Source organism: Physella acuta, unplaced genomic scaffold, assembly GCF_028476545.2.
Source record: "Physella acuta isolate Inbredline_101_S28 unplaced genomic scaffold, ASM2847654v3 ptg000079l, whole genome shotgun sequence".
Lineage (NCBI taxonomy): Eukaryota > Metazoa > Mollusca > Gastropoda > Physidae > Physella > Physella acuta.
Window position 1 is genome coordinate 1975125 of NW_026731599.1, and position 20880 is coordinate 1996004.

Sequence of the window (20880 nt, forward strand, 5' to 3'; positions counted from 1 at the left end):
CATGATCTCTTCTACACATCTGATTACTCTAAAAGCATGATCTCTTAGTGATGGATCTACTACACTTGATAAGAATAGGTGTTTAATTAATATGACAAGATCTATATGCAAAAAAACAAAGTATGTGTGTCTGATTATGTAACTGTTTGCCTTTTATGCATTACTAAACCTTTCATCCGATGGCTATGAAACTTTGGGAAGTTGTTTAGAATACTCTTGGGGAGGTATCTGCTGAAAAAAAATTTTCAAATTCGCAGGAGTGGCGCCCCGACATAGTGCGAATTAATTCTGCTCTATATATGGAATATAAAAATAAAAGTCGATGGCGGTTTGACACCATTAATCTGATCGCCATAAAATTTTGGGGAGTTGATTAGAACATTCCAGGGGAGATTTCTACACAAAAAAAATTTTTTTTTTTGCTTTCATAAGGTGGATGCGATGTTTCTCTATACACGGTATATAAAAAATAGTTGGATGAGGTACAACATTGTTCATCCGAGTGCCATGAAACTTCGGGTAGTTGATGAGAATAATCCCAAGAAGGTTTCTGAGAGAGAAAAAAATGGGCCTCGCTCTGGAGGGTGCCATTTTTTTCAGTCCATGGTTTGGCGCCCAAAGTTCCAGAGCGGCTATCTTAGCACTTCTTATCCGTCAATTGGGCGTCCTGCATAGCGGTAAGGGCTACTACTATATTCAGCGTTAAAACTTCAACAGGTGCAACCATCGGCGCCCTGTAGATTGTACGACCCAAAGTGCCCCGGGGTCCCCTGCGCCTACGTTCTTTTAGAAAAAAGGCTATACACTAAAGACACAATGGGCAACAATAAATCTTTGACTATTTTGAACCAGGCGCTGCGTCATTGCAGGGTTTCTATTTTGAGCTCTGGGCTTTCCTGTGAGCGCGATGGCGCCTAAGTTCGTTCTTCACAGTGCAATAGATAATGGATAAGATGGGGCGTTACAGTCGCTCACTAAATTGAATCAGGCGTGTCCATCGTGTCCAAATTTTGTTTTTGAATATTCAGATAAGTTAACCAAGGTTCGATTATTAACTTGGCTGTTTCCTTTTGTCCATAAAATAAACCGGGAGTGATCTCCCCTAAACTTTCTAGAATATTCATATATAACACTACGGGGATGGCAACTCGGGATATAGACTTGATTTTTTTATTACTTAAACTTTTTTAAAAAATTTAACCATCTCGTAGAAAAAATAATTGCGCACCAATTGAACGCCAAACAAAATGTGTATAATAGGGCAGAATATTATTAGTACTTTATAAATTCACATGTTTTTTTTTTCAGAAATCGGAAATAGCACAAATCCCTAATTTTTAGCACAATTTCCTTACAGGAATTGCGATTATTAACTCGTCATTTCTGGATGGATGGATGTGCGCAGCTTTGAGTCGTATCTCCTCCTCAACGAAGCAATATCGAGGACTAGTTTCAAAAATAAATATGTTAAGCAAGTTCCGAGGATGATTGTGGGCCAAAAAAATTCCCGGAATTCCTTCCTGGATTTCCCGGAAAAGCCAAAAAACCTCAAAAAATGCAGTTTTTTGCCCATATCTCGGCAACCAGACCACTTAGCGACTTGAAACATTTACCAATCGATTCCTGCCATAATTTAGAACAATATTGCCGAAGAAAGTTTTCAAAAATATCCTTTCGTTCGGTCACAAAAAATTAAGAACATTTAAACTGAGCATCGTGTAGGCCTAGGATTAGTAGGATGATATTTACTTTTTAAACTGAGCATCGTGTAGGCCTACTCGTTAAAATGAAACTATTTCCGTTGATATAGGTTAATATAGTTGTCTTTTTTTTAGCGCAATATTAACTTGTTTACTTATTAATTCAAACGTTATTTTTGTACCCTATTAATTTATTTATAATTTATATGAGAGTGATACTGATCGGGAGTTACAATTACAAGGTTTTGTTTCGCTAGGCCTAATCATTTTTTTTCACATTTTTTAAAAACAAACTTGATCACTATCTATTTTTAGATAACATAAGGAAATTGCGCTTAAATTGTCACTAGACTTTTTATTAACTTGTTTCATTAATGGATGACCCCATAAAGTATTTAAGTACAACACCAGGAGGCTATATAACATAATAAAAGCTTAAGTGAAGAGTTTAACCTGCACGTCAATTAATTATAGTTTGGCTACATAATGTAAGCTACATACTGTAGCATAAACAACACCATCAGCCTACATTAAATTGTTTAACTTCACACATTTAGGCTACATAATATACTTTATGGAAGCATAAATAGTAAGGTATTTTTAAATTTTTGGCAAAACGGACAGCAGTCGCATAATTTAAAAAAAACAAAAAACGCCTGAACACAGAAACGCGGTTGATACAGGGGGGGGGGGGGCATATGTCCCCGGGCGCCGACCTTAGGGGCGCCAAAATAGGTTGGAAAAATAAATTGAAAGGTCGAGGGGGTTGCAAATTGAAAATTTTGTCCCCGGGCGTCGGGAAGGTTCGCTACGCCTCTGGGTTGATACTAGGCTTTGGCACTCAAGCACCAGAAGGTTTAAACTAGCAGGGATCTTTCAACTACCCCCCTCCCCCTGTACACTATGCCGCCACCGTTATTACACATTGTTCTTTTTGTCTAATTTTTAATTACACTCTCGTGTGCTAAGACCTTGGCTCAAAACGTTCATTGTGAATATATTAAAAGCCTTTTTCCTAAATTTTTAAAAATATGAGAATTATTTCATTTATATCACACAAATATAAAGTTCATTTAACTTGTTCGATTTTTTTGGTGGGGGGGGGGGGCATAAGTAGGTCTTTTTCTTTAATACTTGTTCGGTCTTAAGAGTATTAATTAATTGAAAAGGGTTACAGCGTAAACAAATATGTGACTTTTTTAGCCAAACCTTTAGGTCGTTGGTTAGAAGTTTTAGGGAACAAATATAATAAAGGCTTTACACTGTACATTGCAGTCTACATCTACTTAATGTACAGAAAGTTCAGCATCTGTTGCATTATATCCTTTTCTAGCAGAGACATAGCTTCCCATTCCGGCGTCCAGGGTGAACCCCTCAATTTATCATGCATTTTTTCACGTTCGTGGAATTAAAGGAGCCGCCCTCACCATCTGCTAATTTATATAACATGCATAATATTTTGTATGACTAGTTGAGGTTTTTAAATATGGTCCCTGGCAACTGGAGGACGTAACACACCCGTACACAATATTGAATAGAAACAACATTTATAATATAACTTTCAAACTGGTTTCTCTAACATTTCTTTTTTACTTTGTGTTTGTTGAGTTATTGTTATTCATATTCTAATGGTAACTAAAGGTTATCACTTAAAATTTAAAAGGCAGTTGGCTAACAAAAATATTGAATTGTTCAAGTAATTAACTACTAAAAAAACAGATAAAAACATAAACATAGTTCAAACATAGATCTCAGAGGGCACCGTTTGACAAAAAATAAATGTATGACTACATTCCATTTTGCTGACAGGGAACGTTTGTTTTCTTTGTCATATCACGGACAGCCCCTAAGAACAATTACACACTGAGTTGCGGGACCAAACTTTTACCCACCCAGCAACTGTGGCGCCGAAGACCGTTCATGTTGCAGTTTAATCAATTCCCTGACACCCCCCCCCCCCCCAATTAAAGACGCTATTCAAAACGAATGCAGACGTCAAAATGCTCATGGGGAAGCTCGGGTCGTACCTTGTCACATGACCGCTGGGGCGCGGCAGTTGTTCTGGCTCGATTTTAATCAACGATCATAGTAACACATCGTATGCATAATATTTGACGCTCCATAGAACGACTGTAGACGGTCGCCAAGCTTTACGAAGGCCTGGCGCACCGATGTATATGTTACGGTCAAAGCCCGAAGTGCGGCCAATGTGCGCATTGACCGGTTCTCTTGGCCAAAGCCCGAAGAGCTTAGCACTGAGAGCGTATTTCGTACATTGGCTGGCCAATGCGCGCACTGGCCGGGACGTACTGGCCAAAGTCTGAAGCGCTTTAACTTCACAGCGTATTTCGTATATTGGCCTGGCACTAAGTTGTGATCGCGTTTTTATTATTCTGGGTGCGGTTTCATTGTGAGTAACTTGTGAGAACTTAAACTAGTTCACGGAAAACCAAGTCATAACGAAAGCCAAGGTTTGGTCGAACGGGCCAACCAAGATGTTCGAAATATGATGATGACATGGATGCAGACAGATGAATCAGCTCATTGGGCTCAAATTCATTCAATTTATGAAAAACCTTTCTTTTCCTCAAGGAATCCAACAATCGCCATACGAAGACTTGTTTGGATGCAAAGCAAAGGTGGGATTTAGCTCTTCATATCTGCCAAGAGAGGCTCTCGATAATTTGGTTACTGAGGAAGATCTTGAGAACATTGAACAAAAAATGGAGGTTGCCATAAATGCAACGACATCCTTAGCTAACAACACATCAGCTGCCGTGGCGGAACGTCCAGACTAGTTGCGTGACAATAATATGGTCAACAGATTCTGTGTAGTTTGTGAAAAATATTATATTGCAACCCATTCTTGTGGATCCTGTGGCAACGATGTCCATGCAGTGTGGGAATAGCCATTGAATGCAGACGAAGGGTACGGGGGAACATTACTTGCAGATTATGTCACAATAAGCAAGAAATCATGGACAACAGCAGCATCTCATACTAGCTTGCAAACTCAAGGTGCTAAGATGCTAACAAAATCTGATACACATTTTAAACAAGCTGAAGTGAGAGATAATGTTTGCATCGATATATATCAGATGTTAACAGAGGTCGCGATGATCCTCGAAGAGTCATTGCAGTTGTCTTGAGCGCCGAGGGCGCTTTCTACAAGCTAGGAACTGAACATAATGTTCGAAAACAACTGTATGCTCGTCCGTTGGCACTGAACAAAAATCACTACGAATCATCGCATCTTCATAAGCTCTGACCGGCGGCCAAGGTTAAAATCGCTGCAATGCACAACCAAATGCACAACAAATCGCTGCAAGTGTAAAAATAACAAGCAACTATGTAATTCTAAATGCTATAAAAGTTCATCTTTTTGTAACTATAATACAATAAAATAATTTGAATAATTCTGTCATTTACTTTAATTAATGATCAATAAAGACTAAATTTCATGATCCTTAGGGTATTAAAAAACCCAAAATCTGCTCATGATCTTCTAATTTGAACTTTGGTCGGTCGTCCCTAGCCAGATAATCTTCTCATTCGGAATTTGGCCGGTCGACCATGGCCAGTCCGCCCTGGCCGGCCAAAGGCCGAAATCAAGTAAAGTTTCGGAGTCGATATTGGCCAATGCGTTCTTTGGCCGACTTCGGGCTTTGACCGTAACATTTACACACCCAGTTTCATTTAGGCTTATATAATACTGTATCTATATATCTTTATATATATATATATATATATATATATATATATATATATATATATATATATATATATATATATGAATTGCTGCGCATCTATATCCCCCCCCACCTTCCCAACGATATCTATCTATATATATAATTCTCTTCTGGGATCAGTTAGAAAACAAGCTGCAAGCGCGCCTTTGCAGTCCCCTCTCTTCCTCTCTATCACTATCACTACCACCCCCACCCCACCCCCACATGATCTGGTGAGCGGTGTTCACTCTGTTTATATTTTACAATCATAGAGACGGGTTTGGTGACGGCTATTAGGGGCAGATAATTGAGTTTGAAACGATTTTAAACTTAGAGGAGGTAACTAATAGGAGGCTGCTTTCACGTGGGGGGGGGGGGGGTAGTGTTTTTAAGCAAATATTTTCAATGGCAGCATTGGTACTGTCGAATTCACAAATTATAAATTACTGAAAAGTAGAAAAAAAAACAACTAAATAGCGGCGTATGATACGCAGCGGGTCGGCTCGTTAATTTTATTAAGCCTGCTTAACACCTCTACTTTTTTGCTATTTAATAAACCTACTATCTACTCACACAATTGTTTTTTTAGTAAAAAGTTCTATAGGGAAACATATTAGTTGAACAATATCAAATGCTGCAACATGGCGACTTTCAATCGACTTTTTGGCACGTTAGGGCGGTCGGTACGTATTTATTCGGTAGATGAGAAACAAAACATTAGTATGTATTTAAAAGATTAATCTGTACCAGAATTGTCATCATTCCTGCATACATTTTTTTTTACGATTTAGATCTAGATCTAGACTGGCCTTAACGCGAAATGCCGAAGCGGTAACTTTCGAGAAGACGACGATTTAACTTACAATCGTCGTACATTAAATTTGTAAGACATTTCATTAGCAGACCAGTCATTAGCCTTAGCTGATTAGCAGTAGCATTTGATTATTATAATTAGATTAGAATGATGAATGATAGATAGATCTAGATCGCGGGTAATTAGCGAGACACAATTTGCCAGACATTGTTTTTAGAAGTACTGCGCACGGTCAAAACACCACTGCGGCCACCCTCCTAGTATTTTTTGCTTCATATAATAATTGTTTGGATGTTTTATACGCTACGTATATCTAAATACATTTCTAAATACATCCAGGTCAGATTCTTTTGTTTTCTCCTTCTTGAAGACGTGTTTAAATTTTTAAAAGTTTCGATGTATGCAGTCGTAGGCGATTCACGGGTAAACGGAAAAAAAGTCACAGGAAAAAAAAACACAGAAAAAAGTCACAGTTTTTGCTAGGAAAAAAAGTCACAGAAAAAAAGTCACAGTGGAAAAATTTTATCGGAAAAAAAGTCACAGAAATAAAGTCACAGAAAAAAAGTCACAAAATCTTTTTAGAAATATTTTTATTAATTTGTTAAGAATTGTAAAATGTTGTATGTTCATTGTTGTGGGTTGTATTTTTTGATAGCGTAAATTATTTATAGACTTAAAAGCATCATGATTTATAACAATTGTAAGTAAAAATACTCTAAGATAATTAACACACCAATCTCAACTTTTGTTACGTATTTAGTTAAATACGCGGTAGAAAAGTTAATTATAAAAGAAATTTAGGCACATTTTGCGTAGGCTATTCTCTGGTCGGCCTCTCCTCAGTAGGTTTTGTCCGAACATATTTTGTGTTGACTTATGCGTCAATGACAGCCTATGAACCTTGTCGGCTTTCTGTTTTGATCCTAAGTTTTGTTATGTAATGAGCGTGATAAATGTGGGCAGTAAAGGTGGTTGAACTAAACATAACTATTGTTGCCATGAGTTGAGGGCAGCAAGTCATATGAACTTACCATTTCACGGTAATTTAATATTGGTATTTTAAAAAAAAAACACGATGAAAAACGTGGACTTAGGAGCATTCTTTTAAATGCTACTAATCTTAAATTTAAAAAAATTACAATCTACATACTTCATAATAAATATTTTTAGACGAATTATAAAAATTCATATGCGTATACAGCCTACACACATTACATTACATTTAATTTATCCTAAGTTAATTTACACTCTCTAAATATTTAATACATAAAAGTATTAACAAATATCATGCAAATATATATTTGTGACTTTTTTTCCTGTGACTTTTTTCCTGTGACTTTTTTCCTGTGACTTTTTTTCTGTGTTTTTTTTCCTGTGACTTTTTTTCCTGCAATCGATTCACGTCCCCCGTATGTAAAGCACTAGGTCCCGGATGAGATGAAAAAAACCAACCAAAGCTTTTATAACTAGGTTAACTATAAATATATATATATTCTATATATATATAAAATTACTGTTTAAAATGTTTACCACGAGCAAAATGGTGTGGCTTTCACATTATAAAAACAAACCATAGGTGGCAGGGCTATAGGCCTATATGCCAGAAAAAGATTTTAATATTTGGTTTTGGAGACTGGAAACTAAATTCAGGGTTAAGGGTTAATTAATAATACAATCAACAACATGTGTAAAATATTCATTTCGATTATTAAAATTACAAAGGATTTTAACGTATAAAATACTGTCAATATGCAAGCAGAGGCAGGTGGCCGCATTAAAAAAAAGGGGGGGGAATGTAGCAAGTAGAATATCTCAAATTCTATGCATAGGAATACAAAATTACGTATACATGTTGGAGTAGAATGGCAGCGGAGTAACACAGTACTTTCGGTTTGTTTCTATGTGTAACGCTTACAAAATAGCGCCTAATGAAAATTGTGCGTTCGTTTTTCCGCTATGTGTGATCGCTTTGCTCACTTTACTCTAGGCTGGTCTTGAAAATGCGAAATAGTGAGGCAATAACTTACGAGAAGAAAATGCGACACATTAGAATGAATGATAGATAGATCTAGATTCTAAATCTACCTGCGAAATCTCGGGTAAATAGTGAGACACAATTTGCCAGACATTGTTTTTAGATTTTCGTAAGATTTTAAAAAATTTTAAAACAGAAATCAATAGCATAAACATTAACATTGTTCAACATACGATCGTCCATTCACGTTTTTCGGTCATCCGGAGAATAATTCTGTCAATATGTTAATTTCCCATCAAAGCTAGGTTACTCAAGGTTGTCCTATGAACTTAGATTCTATACCAAACACTTTTAAACAAGTAGTCAAATAAAATGTGATCTAGAGGCCTATTGAATTGAATTTTTCTAATTTAAAATTTGTAAATACTTACCAGTTTTCATCATCGGGTCGAGTCATCATCCAGCGCACTTACAAAACAGATTACACATCTAGCCCACATAGAGATGCTTTGCCCCACAATCACAACTTTTTGGGACAACATGAAATTAACATTACTCAGGTTTGTTTTCAACTTTTATTTTTAATTTTAGCAGACTTTCTACTAACAGTAGCTATTTTCCAAAGATAAAAGCTCTCCCTATCTTCTTTCATTCAAATCCTCAAAATTAGTATTAAAGCTATTAAAAAGAATTATATCCATTCTAGAATTAGGACTAGTAGAGTATGATTATAAACACCAGTTTATAAAGAATTATTTTATTGCTTGCAATTTAAATAGAACAGCTCTAAATTAAAATAAGCCCCTTGTTATCTGCTGATATTAATTTTAAACATTTAGTTGAAATATTTTTCTTACTCTTTAAAATTTTATTAAAGTTCTAATTTGATCCACATGTAATTTGTGTTGAAATTTATATCCACAGATCAGACAAATGTCTAACAAAAACTTTTTTCAAACTGTTATTGACAATGTTAAACAAGAAATGAAAAAAAGTAAAGAAATGAAGGTATGAACTTTGTGCCAAACTAAATGATCAGGTTAATTTTTCTCGGCTTTACACTGTTAGTCATAAATGGAAACAGTGTAAACATATCAGCTGACGGAGGGGGGGGGGGGGGAAGGGGTTACACTAAATAACATCTACAGGAAAAACAATTGTTGCTGTAGCTATTTAACTAGTTCTTTTGTCTGGAATGAGTGGTGTCTATAGGAACACTTGTGTGAGATTATTGACTCTCTGCACACAGCATTGATTGTATGGTCCAGGGCTGCCTATGATTTTGACACCCAGGTTGAGGAATTATGAATAAGACGTATAGGTTACACTTTTGTCTTTAGTAAAGATCAAAATCGTTAGCGTCATAAATTTGTTCTTCTTGTGATTACTAAATGTACCTGGTCTGAATTTTATATTTAGTTAGATAACATTTCAGTTGTTGTACCTGAAGCTTCTTACATAACAATCCCCTTTCCCCATCCCTTCCCGCCAATGTCACGGCAGGCAGTAATTGTTGGCTCATTGTTGTGATCTTTATTGACCCAGCGAAAGGTCTGTGGTACCTCCTGAGCTGGTGACGTTCGTAAAGTAAAAGAAATGGTCTGCGGTCTAAATCGTTTCATTGTAAGTCTGGTCGCGCATGGAAACTATTTTGTTTAAAATTAAAACCTTCATCTAGATCTACTATTTTTTTTTCAAGAAAAATAGTCTGAGGTTTACGCAGGAAAACAATAAACTAGCATAGGTGCGGAATTACGGGTATATAGCAAAACAATTTATCAAGGCATTTGTTCTGTTTGAGATGTGCGAGAAGACAAGTTTTTACTTAACAACTAGTTCTAGACCTACATAGATGAATCATGGGTTATATTTAAAAAATAATCTTTCCTTCTATATAATCTTAGATAAAATGGAGATTTAAAAAAAATGTTCAAGAAATATGCTAATTCTAAACATCGTCACCCGTGTGATCGGCTGCTAGTGGGATAATAATGATAATGGTTTAGATATTGGTAATGTAGACCTATATCATAGGTCATACTAGACATAGCAAAACAATTCCTATTTGAGATTTTCCACTGTCTCCTTACATTCAGAATTTCGCGGCTTTTTAAAAAAAGTTATTAGTCCATTTCTTAAAAATAAAAAGTAGTACAAGTTATGTATCGTTGCCGATTGTCTACATTACGCTGATAAGTTTTACGATAATATAAAATTGGTCTTATTTACATCATAATTAAAAATGAGTAGTACTACTGAAAGTTACGGACAGTATCCAATTATTACGGGAAATCTATGCTCTTGTCACAGCAAAACATTTTTTGGGGTAGGCAGCCCTGGCTGTAGCCTGAGCTCTGTATGGGCTGACATGTACACTTGATGCTTACAAAATGTTGATGAATGAGTACTTGATACAATTCCAGGAAAGTATAGAAAAATTTAAGGCAGAAACACAAAAGTTAGAGGAGTCTGAAGCTCTGAAACAAGCGAGGAAAAAGTTTGTAAGTTTTGATTTACTTGTTTATTTAGTTTAACATTTTTTTGGTATATTAAATTTACATTTATGCTATTAGGATTAAAACTGAATTCTATACATGAAACTAATAGAACTATTTTTAAGACTAATAAATATTTTTAAAAAAATCAATTTTAAAATAATCTACTATTGTGTTCATCAAAATGCTTTAAAAACTCCTTTAGGAAACTATAGAAGAAGAGACTTTAAAAAGCTCAACAGCAATACGTAAAACTTTGGGCGAGTTGAAGGAGAAAGTGTCAGAGGTATGAAGTATACACAGGGAAGCACAGTATTTTATCGTTTTAAAAGAATCAAATGTAGTTTTAGTCGAATATGAATTAGTATGAGATGATTTCATAAGTAAAGAAGATTTAAAAAAAAGAATTTCTTTCTTGATTTGGTTTTTAAAGTAAAAGATCTCTTCTAGATCAATAGCATATAATTATTAGAATATAACCCTAAATGAAAGAATCCTAAACGTGAAAGTGTTATTCTGTTGAAATAATTCTTCTACCTTGCATTCATATGTTGTTTGGTGGTTTGCAGACTTGGACATTTTCTTAACAGAGTTCTGTAAGTAAGATCTCATTAGACGACATTGTAGTATTTTTGTTTACAGGTTTTGTTCAATTTCAGACAGTAGAAGAAGCTCAAAAAAAGGAATTTGTTAAAAAAGGAATTGAAACTGCATCTAAAGCTGCAGAAAGCATACAGAAATCTGGCCAAGCTATTGGCCAGAGTGAAGCCTTCAAACAGATTAGCCAGGTATTAAACCTATTTCCACTTCCTTATTATAATTTTACTGACAGATCCACAGGTGCTACTTATTCCAATTTTTATTAGAACCCGAATTTTCCCCTCAGAATTAAGCAATTACTCATATTTTTCTTTAAATTGCAAGACTGGATTACAAATTAATACATCTCATTTTTTGTTTATGAACAGTATCTAGTATAGACCTTGTATTAATACACTTCAGTACATTATTTCATTAATCTCAATAACCAGCTTCACTGAAAACATCCTGCTACCTCACTTATTTTTATGTTGATCTGAGCTAAATGACACCATAAAAAACAAACTAATTCACTTATTCTTATGTTAACTAGCCTTTACATATTTTCGTTCATCATTTAAAAATTGAAAACTGATTTTTTAAAATTTTTTTTCTTTTTTCAATTTATACATCTTTGATAGAGAAATTGTTTTTATGCCACTTTTTGGCAAAGCAACAACCAAAGAAAACTGTATAGGGTCAATCTGCACTTGATTTTATCTTTCAAATGAATTGATTGTACATTAAAGCACATGTTAAAGAAATAAAAATACTATATTTTGACAAATAATGACAAAATTTTATACATAAATATATACATTATTATAATTTTTGTTTTGAAAACAAAAAAAAAGATCCCAAAACAAACTTTTTCACCAGTTTGGGCCACCTATTGTATTATATATCAGCATATTTAAAATATGTGTAGCGTTTTAAAGAAATAACAGTAATAAAACGACAGCTAATATAAAAATAAAAATATTTGCCTTAAAAGATATTTGTATAACTTACAATATATTGATCTAAGCGTTAAACACGCTTGTAATTCTTAATACTTCAAGACACTACTTTAGGTTACCTACATAATTGATAAACTTAGCCAATTGTAAATGATATTATTTTTAAAATAAATTTTTATGCGTTTTTTTTTTCTATAAACATTTTCTAGGGTGTTAAAACTGCTAAACAAGAATTTGATGAAATTACTTTATCAAGAGCTAGACATTATAAAGCACCAGGTAGGACATTTTTCCCTGTTACTGTTACAATTAATATTGAAAAGTGGGTATTAAAAAAACTCAACTATTTAGAGGCTGATCACTTCTAATGCAGTGATTTTGTTCAAACTTTCAAGATACTTTTGTCTTCAATGATAACTATAGAAAATGTATTCTTTTATTAATAGTTTTACAAATTTAATTAAATGTGACTAAAAATGGGCAGATCTGGTTTTACAGCAAATTTTTTTAGTTGTAGCCTCAATGGTGTCAAGTTTAATTAGAATATACTACTAACTAGTAGAAAATAAAAAAAAAATTAAAACCTTTTTAATAATGGTTTTGGTCACTAAAATAAATAAGAGATCTCAAGAGCGACCTATGCATTTATTAAAAAAAAGCACATTTTATTTTACATTTATCGGAGCTAATGTATTCTATGTGGGTATTCAAAAACTTACGGAAAGGGTACTTAACATAAATAATTTTCTTAAAGACTGAAATGGCATGCAATAGAAATGGTTAGAAAAATGTGTAGTTGTCTTAGTGGTGTGTAGCTTAAATGAATGTATACCTTGTCAACACAGATGTATTATTAAAAAGATCAGAGCTGTCAATGAAACCAAGAGATGACAAGGAAGTTCAGGCAGATGAGTAAGTTGAAGCAATGTTTTTTGGTTTCAAGTTTTAAAATTTAATTAAATGGTATGCCATCTACATCATTGGGAAACCATCTAATCCAGCAGTGGAAAATAATTTTGGTGGTCTACCATGAGCAGCACTTGACTATATAAAAGTAAAATTTTTTGGTACTGTTTTTGTTGTGTAAAACAGACTCCAAATTGACTTTACTGCATGCCATAAGTGCTATGTTTATAAAAGTTATACAAGCTTCTTTAGGAATTTAGATTCCTAAATCTTATCAAGTTAAACCTTTTTTTCAGCTACTCAACTGGTATGGTTTTACACAAAGATTCTAAATTTTATCAGAGTTGGCAAAATTTTAAAGACAATAACCAGTACATCAACAGTAAGTATTCACTTGGTTTAAAATATTTCATTTAAGAACTTGAAACTAATCATGTGAAGCTCTTATATAATATTCATGATTGATTACTGAAGTCCTTCTTACCTCATGCACTCAAAACTGCCTGTTTTCTTTTGTCAAATTGTACCTAACCAGTGTGAAATTGTGTATTTAGTTACATGGGCTGTAAATTGTTGTATTTGGTATTGTTTGTTTAATTTATAATTTAAAAAGGTACTTTTTTCAGTTTAGAATTACATGATATAACTTATTCTGTTTAGAATTTTTCAACTTAAAACCTAAATTATTATTCTTTTAGAATTATTTGATTTAAAGGCTAAATATGATGAGAGTGATCATGTTGTAGCCAGAGCATCAAGATTCTTTACAGATAAAGTTGGACAAATATTCGGTAAGTTAGTTCAACATTGACACTTTAAAGTTGTTTGTTGCCTCACAACAATGGCAACTGACATTTGTATGTGTTATGAAATGTGTTAAAGAGGACACAATTTTTTCATAATGACTGTTCTGGAAATGTCAACAGCAGAACTGTTTTTAAAAGTGATACTTTACTTTTTAAAATAATTTTGCTTTGTACTGAATTTAAACTTCAATATTTATTTTTTAGGAGGAGTATTCACAAAAACAGAAATGTCAGAAGTTTTAACTGAAATATGCAAAATAGATCCCAATTTTAATAAGGAACAATTTATAAGGCTGTGTGAAAGAGAAATTATACCTAACATTCTTGAAGTAAGTTATGTTAAACTTGCATTTAGATAGTTGTTCATGATTGTCAGCTAAGAATTACTGGTACTGTTTAAATAGATATGATGCTAGAGATTCTATGTACAGATACCAGTTTTATTTCTTTTAGGCAATGGTAAGGGGAGAATTGGAAATTCTGAAGGATTGGTGTTACGAAGCTGTAAGTCACCTATTTGTTTTCTATTTTATTTGGGGTCTCCATTACTTAGTTACATACAGCTGTTTCTCTGATTTCTAACCCACCTTCCTTGCTCATACAATTTTAGTAATTTATCTAGTTTGAGATCAACTTAATTATACATGTTCTTTAAATAACTTATATAATACATTTTCAAAATTTAAAAAACATTTTAATTTTTAGATTCTTAACCATTATGTTCAAATAAAATTAACCCGCAATTTTTGGCTATATTTGTGCTCTTTAAAACCGTAAATCACTTTAATAGTAAGTAGAATTATGCTTTGAAATATTAAGATTCCTTTACTTTATAGATTACTGGAAGGTAATTTTTCTTTATACTTTATTAGCCATACAACACACTGGCACATCCTATTGACCAAGCTAAAAAGGCTGGATATAGATTTGACTCAAAAGTTTTGGATATCAGTCAGGCTGATGTAAGTTTTTATAAAATTGTTTAGGAAGTAACTATGATTTAATTCTACACAGAATAGGTTGGTAGGTTAAATAGTTTTTACTTCATGGGATATTAGACATTGTAACTTGTTTGTATTAAAATAAAACTAAGCTTACCTCACAAGATATAAAAATCAAGCAGAACTCAAAATTCACTTTTAAGCCTTCGGAGTCTAATAGGCCTCAATCGCTAGAGATTTATCTTTTATGGTTGTCCTATGTGTTCACATCTGCTCGAACTTTTTATAATATATGTATTTACGCTTAGTAACAAAAGTCTTACAGGTAATGGGATTTTGAAAAAACAGGCGGAAGTAGGAAATTATAAGTTTATGTTGTTCTATCACTAGTGATTCATTTTCTACAAATTGTTAAAAGTAGTTAAGAATTTTTGTTTAAATTACAGGCAATATAATTAATGCAATTAAAAATTAAGATGCCTTTGCTGTTGAATTGGACTTTGTTTATAATGTAACTAATAGTAATACAGTAATGAGTAATATTGAAAAAGAAAGTAGTTCCAGTGACTGTTGAATTTTTTTTAGTATTTAAAATACATTTTTTTATTGAAATAAAATTAGAAGTTGCATTTTGTTACAATTTTATAAGGATAAGGTCATTAAAAAAAAATTGTTTACTAATAAGTAACTTAGTTAGTATTGTAATACACTTAGGATTGCAGTTAAGAACGCAACAGTTTTAGAGAATAATATTTCCAATAAATTTAAGAAGGTAGGTTTATTTATCAGAGCTACAGTAGTAACAAACATACATCTTTCAGGTTATTGCTGGGAAAATAATGGAGCAAGGTCCTGTATTAGTTATTAACTTCAATGCTCAGCAAATCATGGTTGTTAGGGATGCCAAAGATAAAGTTGTAGAAGGTGATCCTGTGAGTATGATTTCATTTCTTTACATTCCATTTTTTTTAACTTCAGACAACAGTTACCAAATGGTAGCTTGGTTTGAGAAACTTGATAAAAGTGGGTGTGCAGAAAACTTTTAGAAAGTTACATGAGCCTGAACTTTTTCATTCAAAACATGGTAACTTTGCCTGTAATTTCAGTTAAAGGCTTTTACTTAGCACAAACTCATGGTCAAATCTTGGATAATTTAAAATGATTTATTACCAATGTTATGATCAGCAAGTTTGTTGTTGAAACAGCATGAGGCTGAGCAAAAGCAGGGAACCAGATTTCTCAACAAAATTTTTATATTTGGGTTTCACAAAAAACAGCCCAGCACCAAGTCACACTGAGAGTACTTGCTTTTGCAGCTGTTGTGGGTCACACATGATATGAAGAAATATTACAATACTTTCACAACAAAAATGTGCACCTGCTCATAATTCTGCTGATCATGACATGACCCTCCATACAAGGTGAGGTGTTTCCTGAACCCACATCAGAAGTGTGTGACAGATCTTTTTGCTGGATAGAAGGAGTTGTCAAACATTGCATCCCTCATTCTGTATTGAAGTACAATTCCAACTTTTTGGGGGAAGACCTGTCTGATCAGAAAAAAGTGTTGATGGTACTTGTAGCTAAAGTTAACAGTTTGATCCTGCAGAGTCTATTCATTCAGGTTGACGGTTGAGTTTGTTAACTGGAGCCAATGAAACAACTCAGCAGCCAAACACACCAAGTGTGTCTGACAGAGCTACTTGATACAGCAGCCTAATATTTATAGAAAATAAATTATTTTCTCCTTTTTAGTGCAGAATTATATAAAAGCTAGTTATTAAAGTTTTTATTGCATTTTTTCAATACAATTTTTTTTAATGCAGTGGAGTTGCATGACTAAAAACTATTGTGCACCAAAATGAACATGAAAAATGAGAGTATAATAGCACTTTATGTTGGAAATTTTAATTAATTCATAAAAAACTAATTAGGCATCCAATTGAGTCAAATTTGATGTCAGATTGCATTGTCATCCGGTCAAGACCCAGGTGCCAAGTTTGTAATGAATCTGTCAGAAGTGATTAAATTTTCACTCAGCAGTTTCAATCCATGACAGATGACAAAAGCACGACAGACAGAGGGAGCAAGTTAAATAGCTTGTAAATACCTCTTGCTGCAAAAAAGTCATGAAATAGAGTCATTGTGAAGTTGTATTTTTTTAAAGAAAGATTGGAAACTTTAAGTCTATTATAATTATATTTTTAATATGTCCCAAAATGCTAAAAATAAGTATATAACATATACAATTTTTTAAAATAACAAGCATATAAATGCACTATAAATAATAATAAATCTAGATTCTATGTTGAATGAATTCTTGATCAACCAATACTTTTACAACTTAACTTACGGTTTTTATTTTTAATCCATTGAGAAGCTTGTTAGTTTCTTTTATATTATGTAAAGAGACGAATGCCAGTATAATTTGTGAAATTTAAATTTTTTTAAACTTATGTGGATATATTTACGTATAGATTAAATATATGTACATATTATAGGCCCTGTAATTATAAATACTTGCCTATGTATATGTGTATATTTCTGTATAGGTGTATATATTAACATTTCTTTTTATACACACTTTCATATAAATAAGCAAAATGAATATTTTTGAAACATTGGATATTCAACAGGACAAAATTTTGCGCATCATGTATGTTTGGGCTTTGTGTCGAGATCAGGAAGAGCTGAATCCAAGAGCAGCATGGAAGCTTATGGATATATCTGCCAGTTCATCAGAACAGTGGTTATAGTTTTGTAAATACATTGTATATAAATGTGATCATTGTAAAAATGGGAGCCTCTTGAAATGTCCATCAAAAAGATTGTCATTTAGAATTAAAATATTTATTAGTGACTGCAAAAGGTCATACACATTTTTAATTTGTCTGTTGCGATCATTATCATGGAATGGAGTATGCAATAAGATTAAAAGACTAGTTTTTTACATTTAATCATCTTGTTTATTTTATAGTTTTGAAGTTTGAAAGTCTTGGCTTTTGCAGTTGATCTCTGCCTCCTCATACTGAGTCAACAACATAAACAGATCAAAACAAATGTCTCAGTTAAACTTAGCATGTCAAAACAAAAATAATAGCCAGAAACAAGCTCAAGCAGCAACTCAAATATTAACATCAATAAAACTAATATAATAACCAGCAACTTGAGAAACTGATGGACAAATAAAAAGATGTGAGAATAAAGAAGAAATCACTCTTTGGCTAATTTTGGAAGTGTTTCAAATGATGCGCAAGCTGGAGAAGCCAGGTGTTATTCAACTGCTCTGTCTTAATGACTTAATGTTAAACTGGAATCAGCATGCTTAAACCCAGCTGTTATTCACCTGTTATGTCAAGAACAACTCAGCTCATATGTTCAATCTTTTTTGTTAAATAGCTCTGCAACATGTGAAAAGGTATTAAGATACATCTTGACATAAGGAGGCCAGTCAAAATTTCCAAGCTGTGAGTTAAAAGGTAATTGAGTTAGTTGTTGAAGTGTCATTTGTGCCCAATGTTTTTCAAGGGCTAAAGAAATAGGAAGAACTTGATAATTTAAAACACCATACCATATTTCCAAAGCTAAAGAATTCCACACCTAAAATCTGCCAATTACATCTACAAAAATATTAAAAAGATACATTAAAATCCAACTCAATAAAAATCCAGACATAAAAAATTTAATACAACTTGATATTAATATTGTGGCAAAAAATGCAGTAAACTAATTGTTTTAATTTTTAAAAGTATATCTGTAAGTAGTAATGACCTTTGATATCTGTAAACACTTCTATTTATTGGTATTTAACTACCACTAACATTGTTAAAAAGTAACAATTCTGTTGCATTTCAAACATGAGAAAGTTAAGTAGGGCAACTAGAAACTAAAATAATGCAAAAACTACGGCAAATTGTTTAAAATGATTTTACTGAGTTTTCAAGACTTTGATCTGATTTAAACCATTATTAAATAAAATGTAGTTAAGAAGAAACTTTTCTACCATATTTCTTTCTTTTGACACTCATTTAAAATACTCTTAGTTGTTAGAAGGCTGACTTGAGAGAATTGGCAATATCCCTTAAGCGTTCACAAATCATTTCTTTTTGGTTATTTAATTCTTGTAAAAGGAATTGACTGTGAGCATTGAGGTCCTCAACAGCTTGGTAACCTTGCTGCTCATACATTTCACTGTCAGAAAACACCTGTAAATATTGCATGAAAACAAGTTTTGAATTTTGTCCAAGTTCATGCAGTAGTTCTGAATAACTGCTGCATTTAAAAGGAGTTTCATTTTCAGATTCCAAAGCAGCACTTGAGATCCTAGTACTGTTGAGGCTACTGTCTGTGTCATCTCCATACTTTTGTGTGTAGCAATCTGAATGGGCTGTGTTATGGGTTGGCTGATGAGTGGGCACCACAGATTTAGATAATGTCTGGTTTGGTTTATCTACTGCTCTTACATCTAGGCAAGATTTCTTTGGAGGCACCTCCTGAGTGTAGCTGGAATCACAAAAGAAAGGCTCTGCATACATGTCAGTATACACTGCTTCAACTCCACTTTGGGATTTTTCCTAAGAAGAGATTTTATGTAAAAAGATTTATTAATTTAACTTACCAAATGTATAAAGTATAATAATATTGATTTACATACAATTAAAAATGCTCAATTTGTAAATGTATTTCATTAAATTTCACACAAACATAAAAATTACTAATTAGTGATAAGAAATTACTTAATAGATACAATAGTATAGTCTGCAGCTATCCTATCCTTTTATTAAGTTATAGGCTAATGTTAAAGGGCACAGTCTCTAATAGTTCATAAAATATTTAAAAATCGTGTTATTAACTTATTAGATCTAGTTATTACAATAAATGTGATTATAAAAACTTTATTTTTAGGTTTTTGTAAGACTTTACAAAAATTGGGTGTATAAATAATTATTTGATGTTTTTAGTATTTTTGATAACAAATTTTACTAATTATGGTTTAATATAAATTTAGTTTATTCTTAAAACAATTTGCCAAAGTTTTGAGTAGAAATTGTTTATGGTTAAAGAATAGATCTTATTTCATTCTTTAAAAATATTTTAGAATTTCTTAAATTATTTATTATTTAGTTAAAGTAAAATTTGTATTAGATTAGATCGAGAACAGAGTTTCTTCTAAGCATCTGAAACAAAATGGAATTTATATTGAAAAATTAAACTTTTACCAATGTCCCCCCCCCCCCCCCTGGAAAAATTTAGTCCACCCAATAAATCAAGTGCTCTCCCCCCCCCCCCCGGGAGAATAAAAGCCTGGAAGAAACACTGATTGAGAATTTACTTAACTTAGTAATTAGTTTATACTTTCTTAGATTAGTAACTAGATTCTAGATCTATTACTATGTGAGTTACTAACTTGCGGACTTAGTAAGTTAAGAATGAACTAACTCATAACTAGATATAACTCATATTCATAAGTGACTAGTGTTAGTCTAGTCTAGTCACCTAGTGCAACCGTGTGTGAGGGGTGTGTATTACATTAGTACCAGAATAGTGCCACTAGTTACCAAGTAGTAGATCTAGTTAATTCTATTGAATATTGTATAGATCTAGAAATCTAGGTCTATATGTAATATGTATGTAAATGAGTAAATATCATTTTTCATTACTGATTTAATCAGCGAATCAGTGAATGTGATTACATGAATCATGATGAATGTAACGAATAATGAATACAAAATAGTCAAATTAGTTACAAAAATAGTTCAAAATACAATGACAAACTTTCATACTTGCTCCATTAACTTAAAAATTTTAAAATAAATTAACTAAGAGTAAGAGAGGAATCAACGATGACAATTGCCAAATTGGTGAATGTAGATCTAGACTATGGTGCTCTAGTTAAGGAGACCTAATATCTAGATAAGAACAATATTAGTAAATTTGTTATTGCTAGTCTAAATGTAGATTTCAGATTTAGATCTAA

At 32.8% G+C, this 20880-nt stretch overlaps 3 protein-coding genes across 4 annotated transcripts in view; 2 read left to right on the forward strand and 1 right to left on the reverse strand.

The window, feature by feature from the left end:
• Nucleotides 1–5976: 5976 nt before the first annotated feature.
• LOC131955816 (mitochondrial import inner membrane translocase subunit TIM44) lies at nucleotides 5977–17853 on the forward strand. The gene is made up of 15 exons (XM_059320101.1): nucleotides 5977–6111; nucleotides 8652–8777; nucleotides 9142–9225; nucleotides 10641–10718; nucleotides 10918–10998; nucleotides 11372–11500; nucleotides 12460–12529; nucleotides 13096–13162; nucleotides 13453–13538; nucleotides 13855–13947; nucleotides 14167–14291; nucleotides 14416–14466; nucleotides 14835–14924; nucleotides 15725–15835; nucleotides 17540–17853. The coding sequence occupies exons 1-15, from the start codon at nucleotides 6070–6072 to the stop codon at nucleotides 17657–17659; spliced, it is 1353 nt and encodes a 450-aa protein (XP_059176084.1). The 5' UTR covers nucleotides 5977–6069; the 3' UTR covers nucleotides 17660–17853.
• On the reverse strand, nucleotides 17854–20875 carry LOC131955827 (uncharacterized). Of its 2 annotated transcripts, none has more exons than XM_059320113.1 (2): nucleotides 20687–20875; nucleotides 17854–19477 (listed from the first exon to the last, which is right to left on the reverse strand). In XM_059320113.1, exons 1-2 carry the CDS (start codon nucleotides 20693–20695, stop codon nucleotides 18950–18952), a joined length of 537 nt encoding a protein of 178 aa, XP_059176096.1. In that variant the 5' UTR covers nucleotides 20696–20875; the 3' UTR covers nucleotides 17854–18949. The 2 variants fall into 2 exon arrangements, with proteins under 2 accessions (XP_059176096.1, XP_059176101.1); XM_059320118.1 differs by having other exon boundaries at nucleotides 20679–20875.
• The window catches only part of LOC131955803 (kinesin-like protein KIF28), a 57406-nt gene continuing 55944 nt past the window's right edge, over nucleotides 19419–20880 (forward strand). The window contains exon 1 of the mRNA XM_059320091.1: nucleotides 19419–19438. The gene's annotated coding sequence lies outside the window, so the exon portion shown is untranslated. The remainder of the gene's footprint in view (nucleotides 19439–20880) is intronic.

What these genes read in the sequence shown, in the direction of transcription:
- LOC131955816 (XM_059320101.1), top strand. Translation starts at nt 6,070, where the DNA reads ATGGCGACTTTCAATCGACTTTTTGGCACGTTAGGGCGGTCG. An exon ending in TAGACATTATAAAGCACCAG is followed by an intron (nt 12,530 to 13,095) that starts GTAGGACATTTT and finishes TTGTCAACACAG; the next exon opens with ATGTATTATTAAAAAGATCA. An exon ending in TTATACCTAACATTCTTGAA is followed by an intron (nt 14,292 to 14,415) that starts GTAAGTTATGTT and finishes TATTTCTTTTAG; the next exon opens with GCAATGGTAAGGGGAGAATT.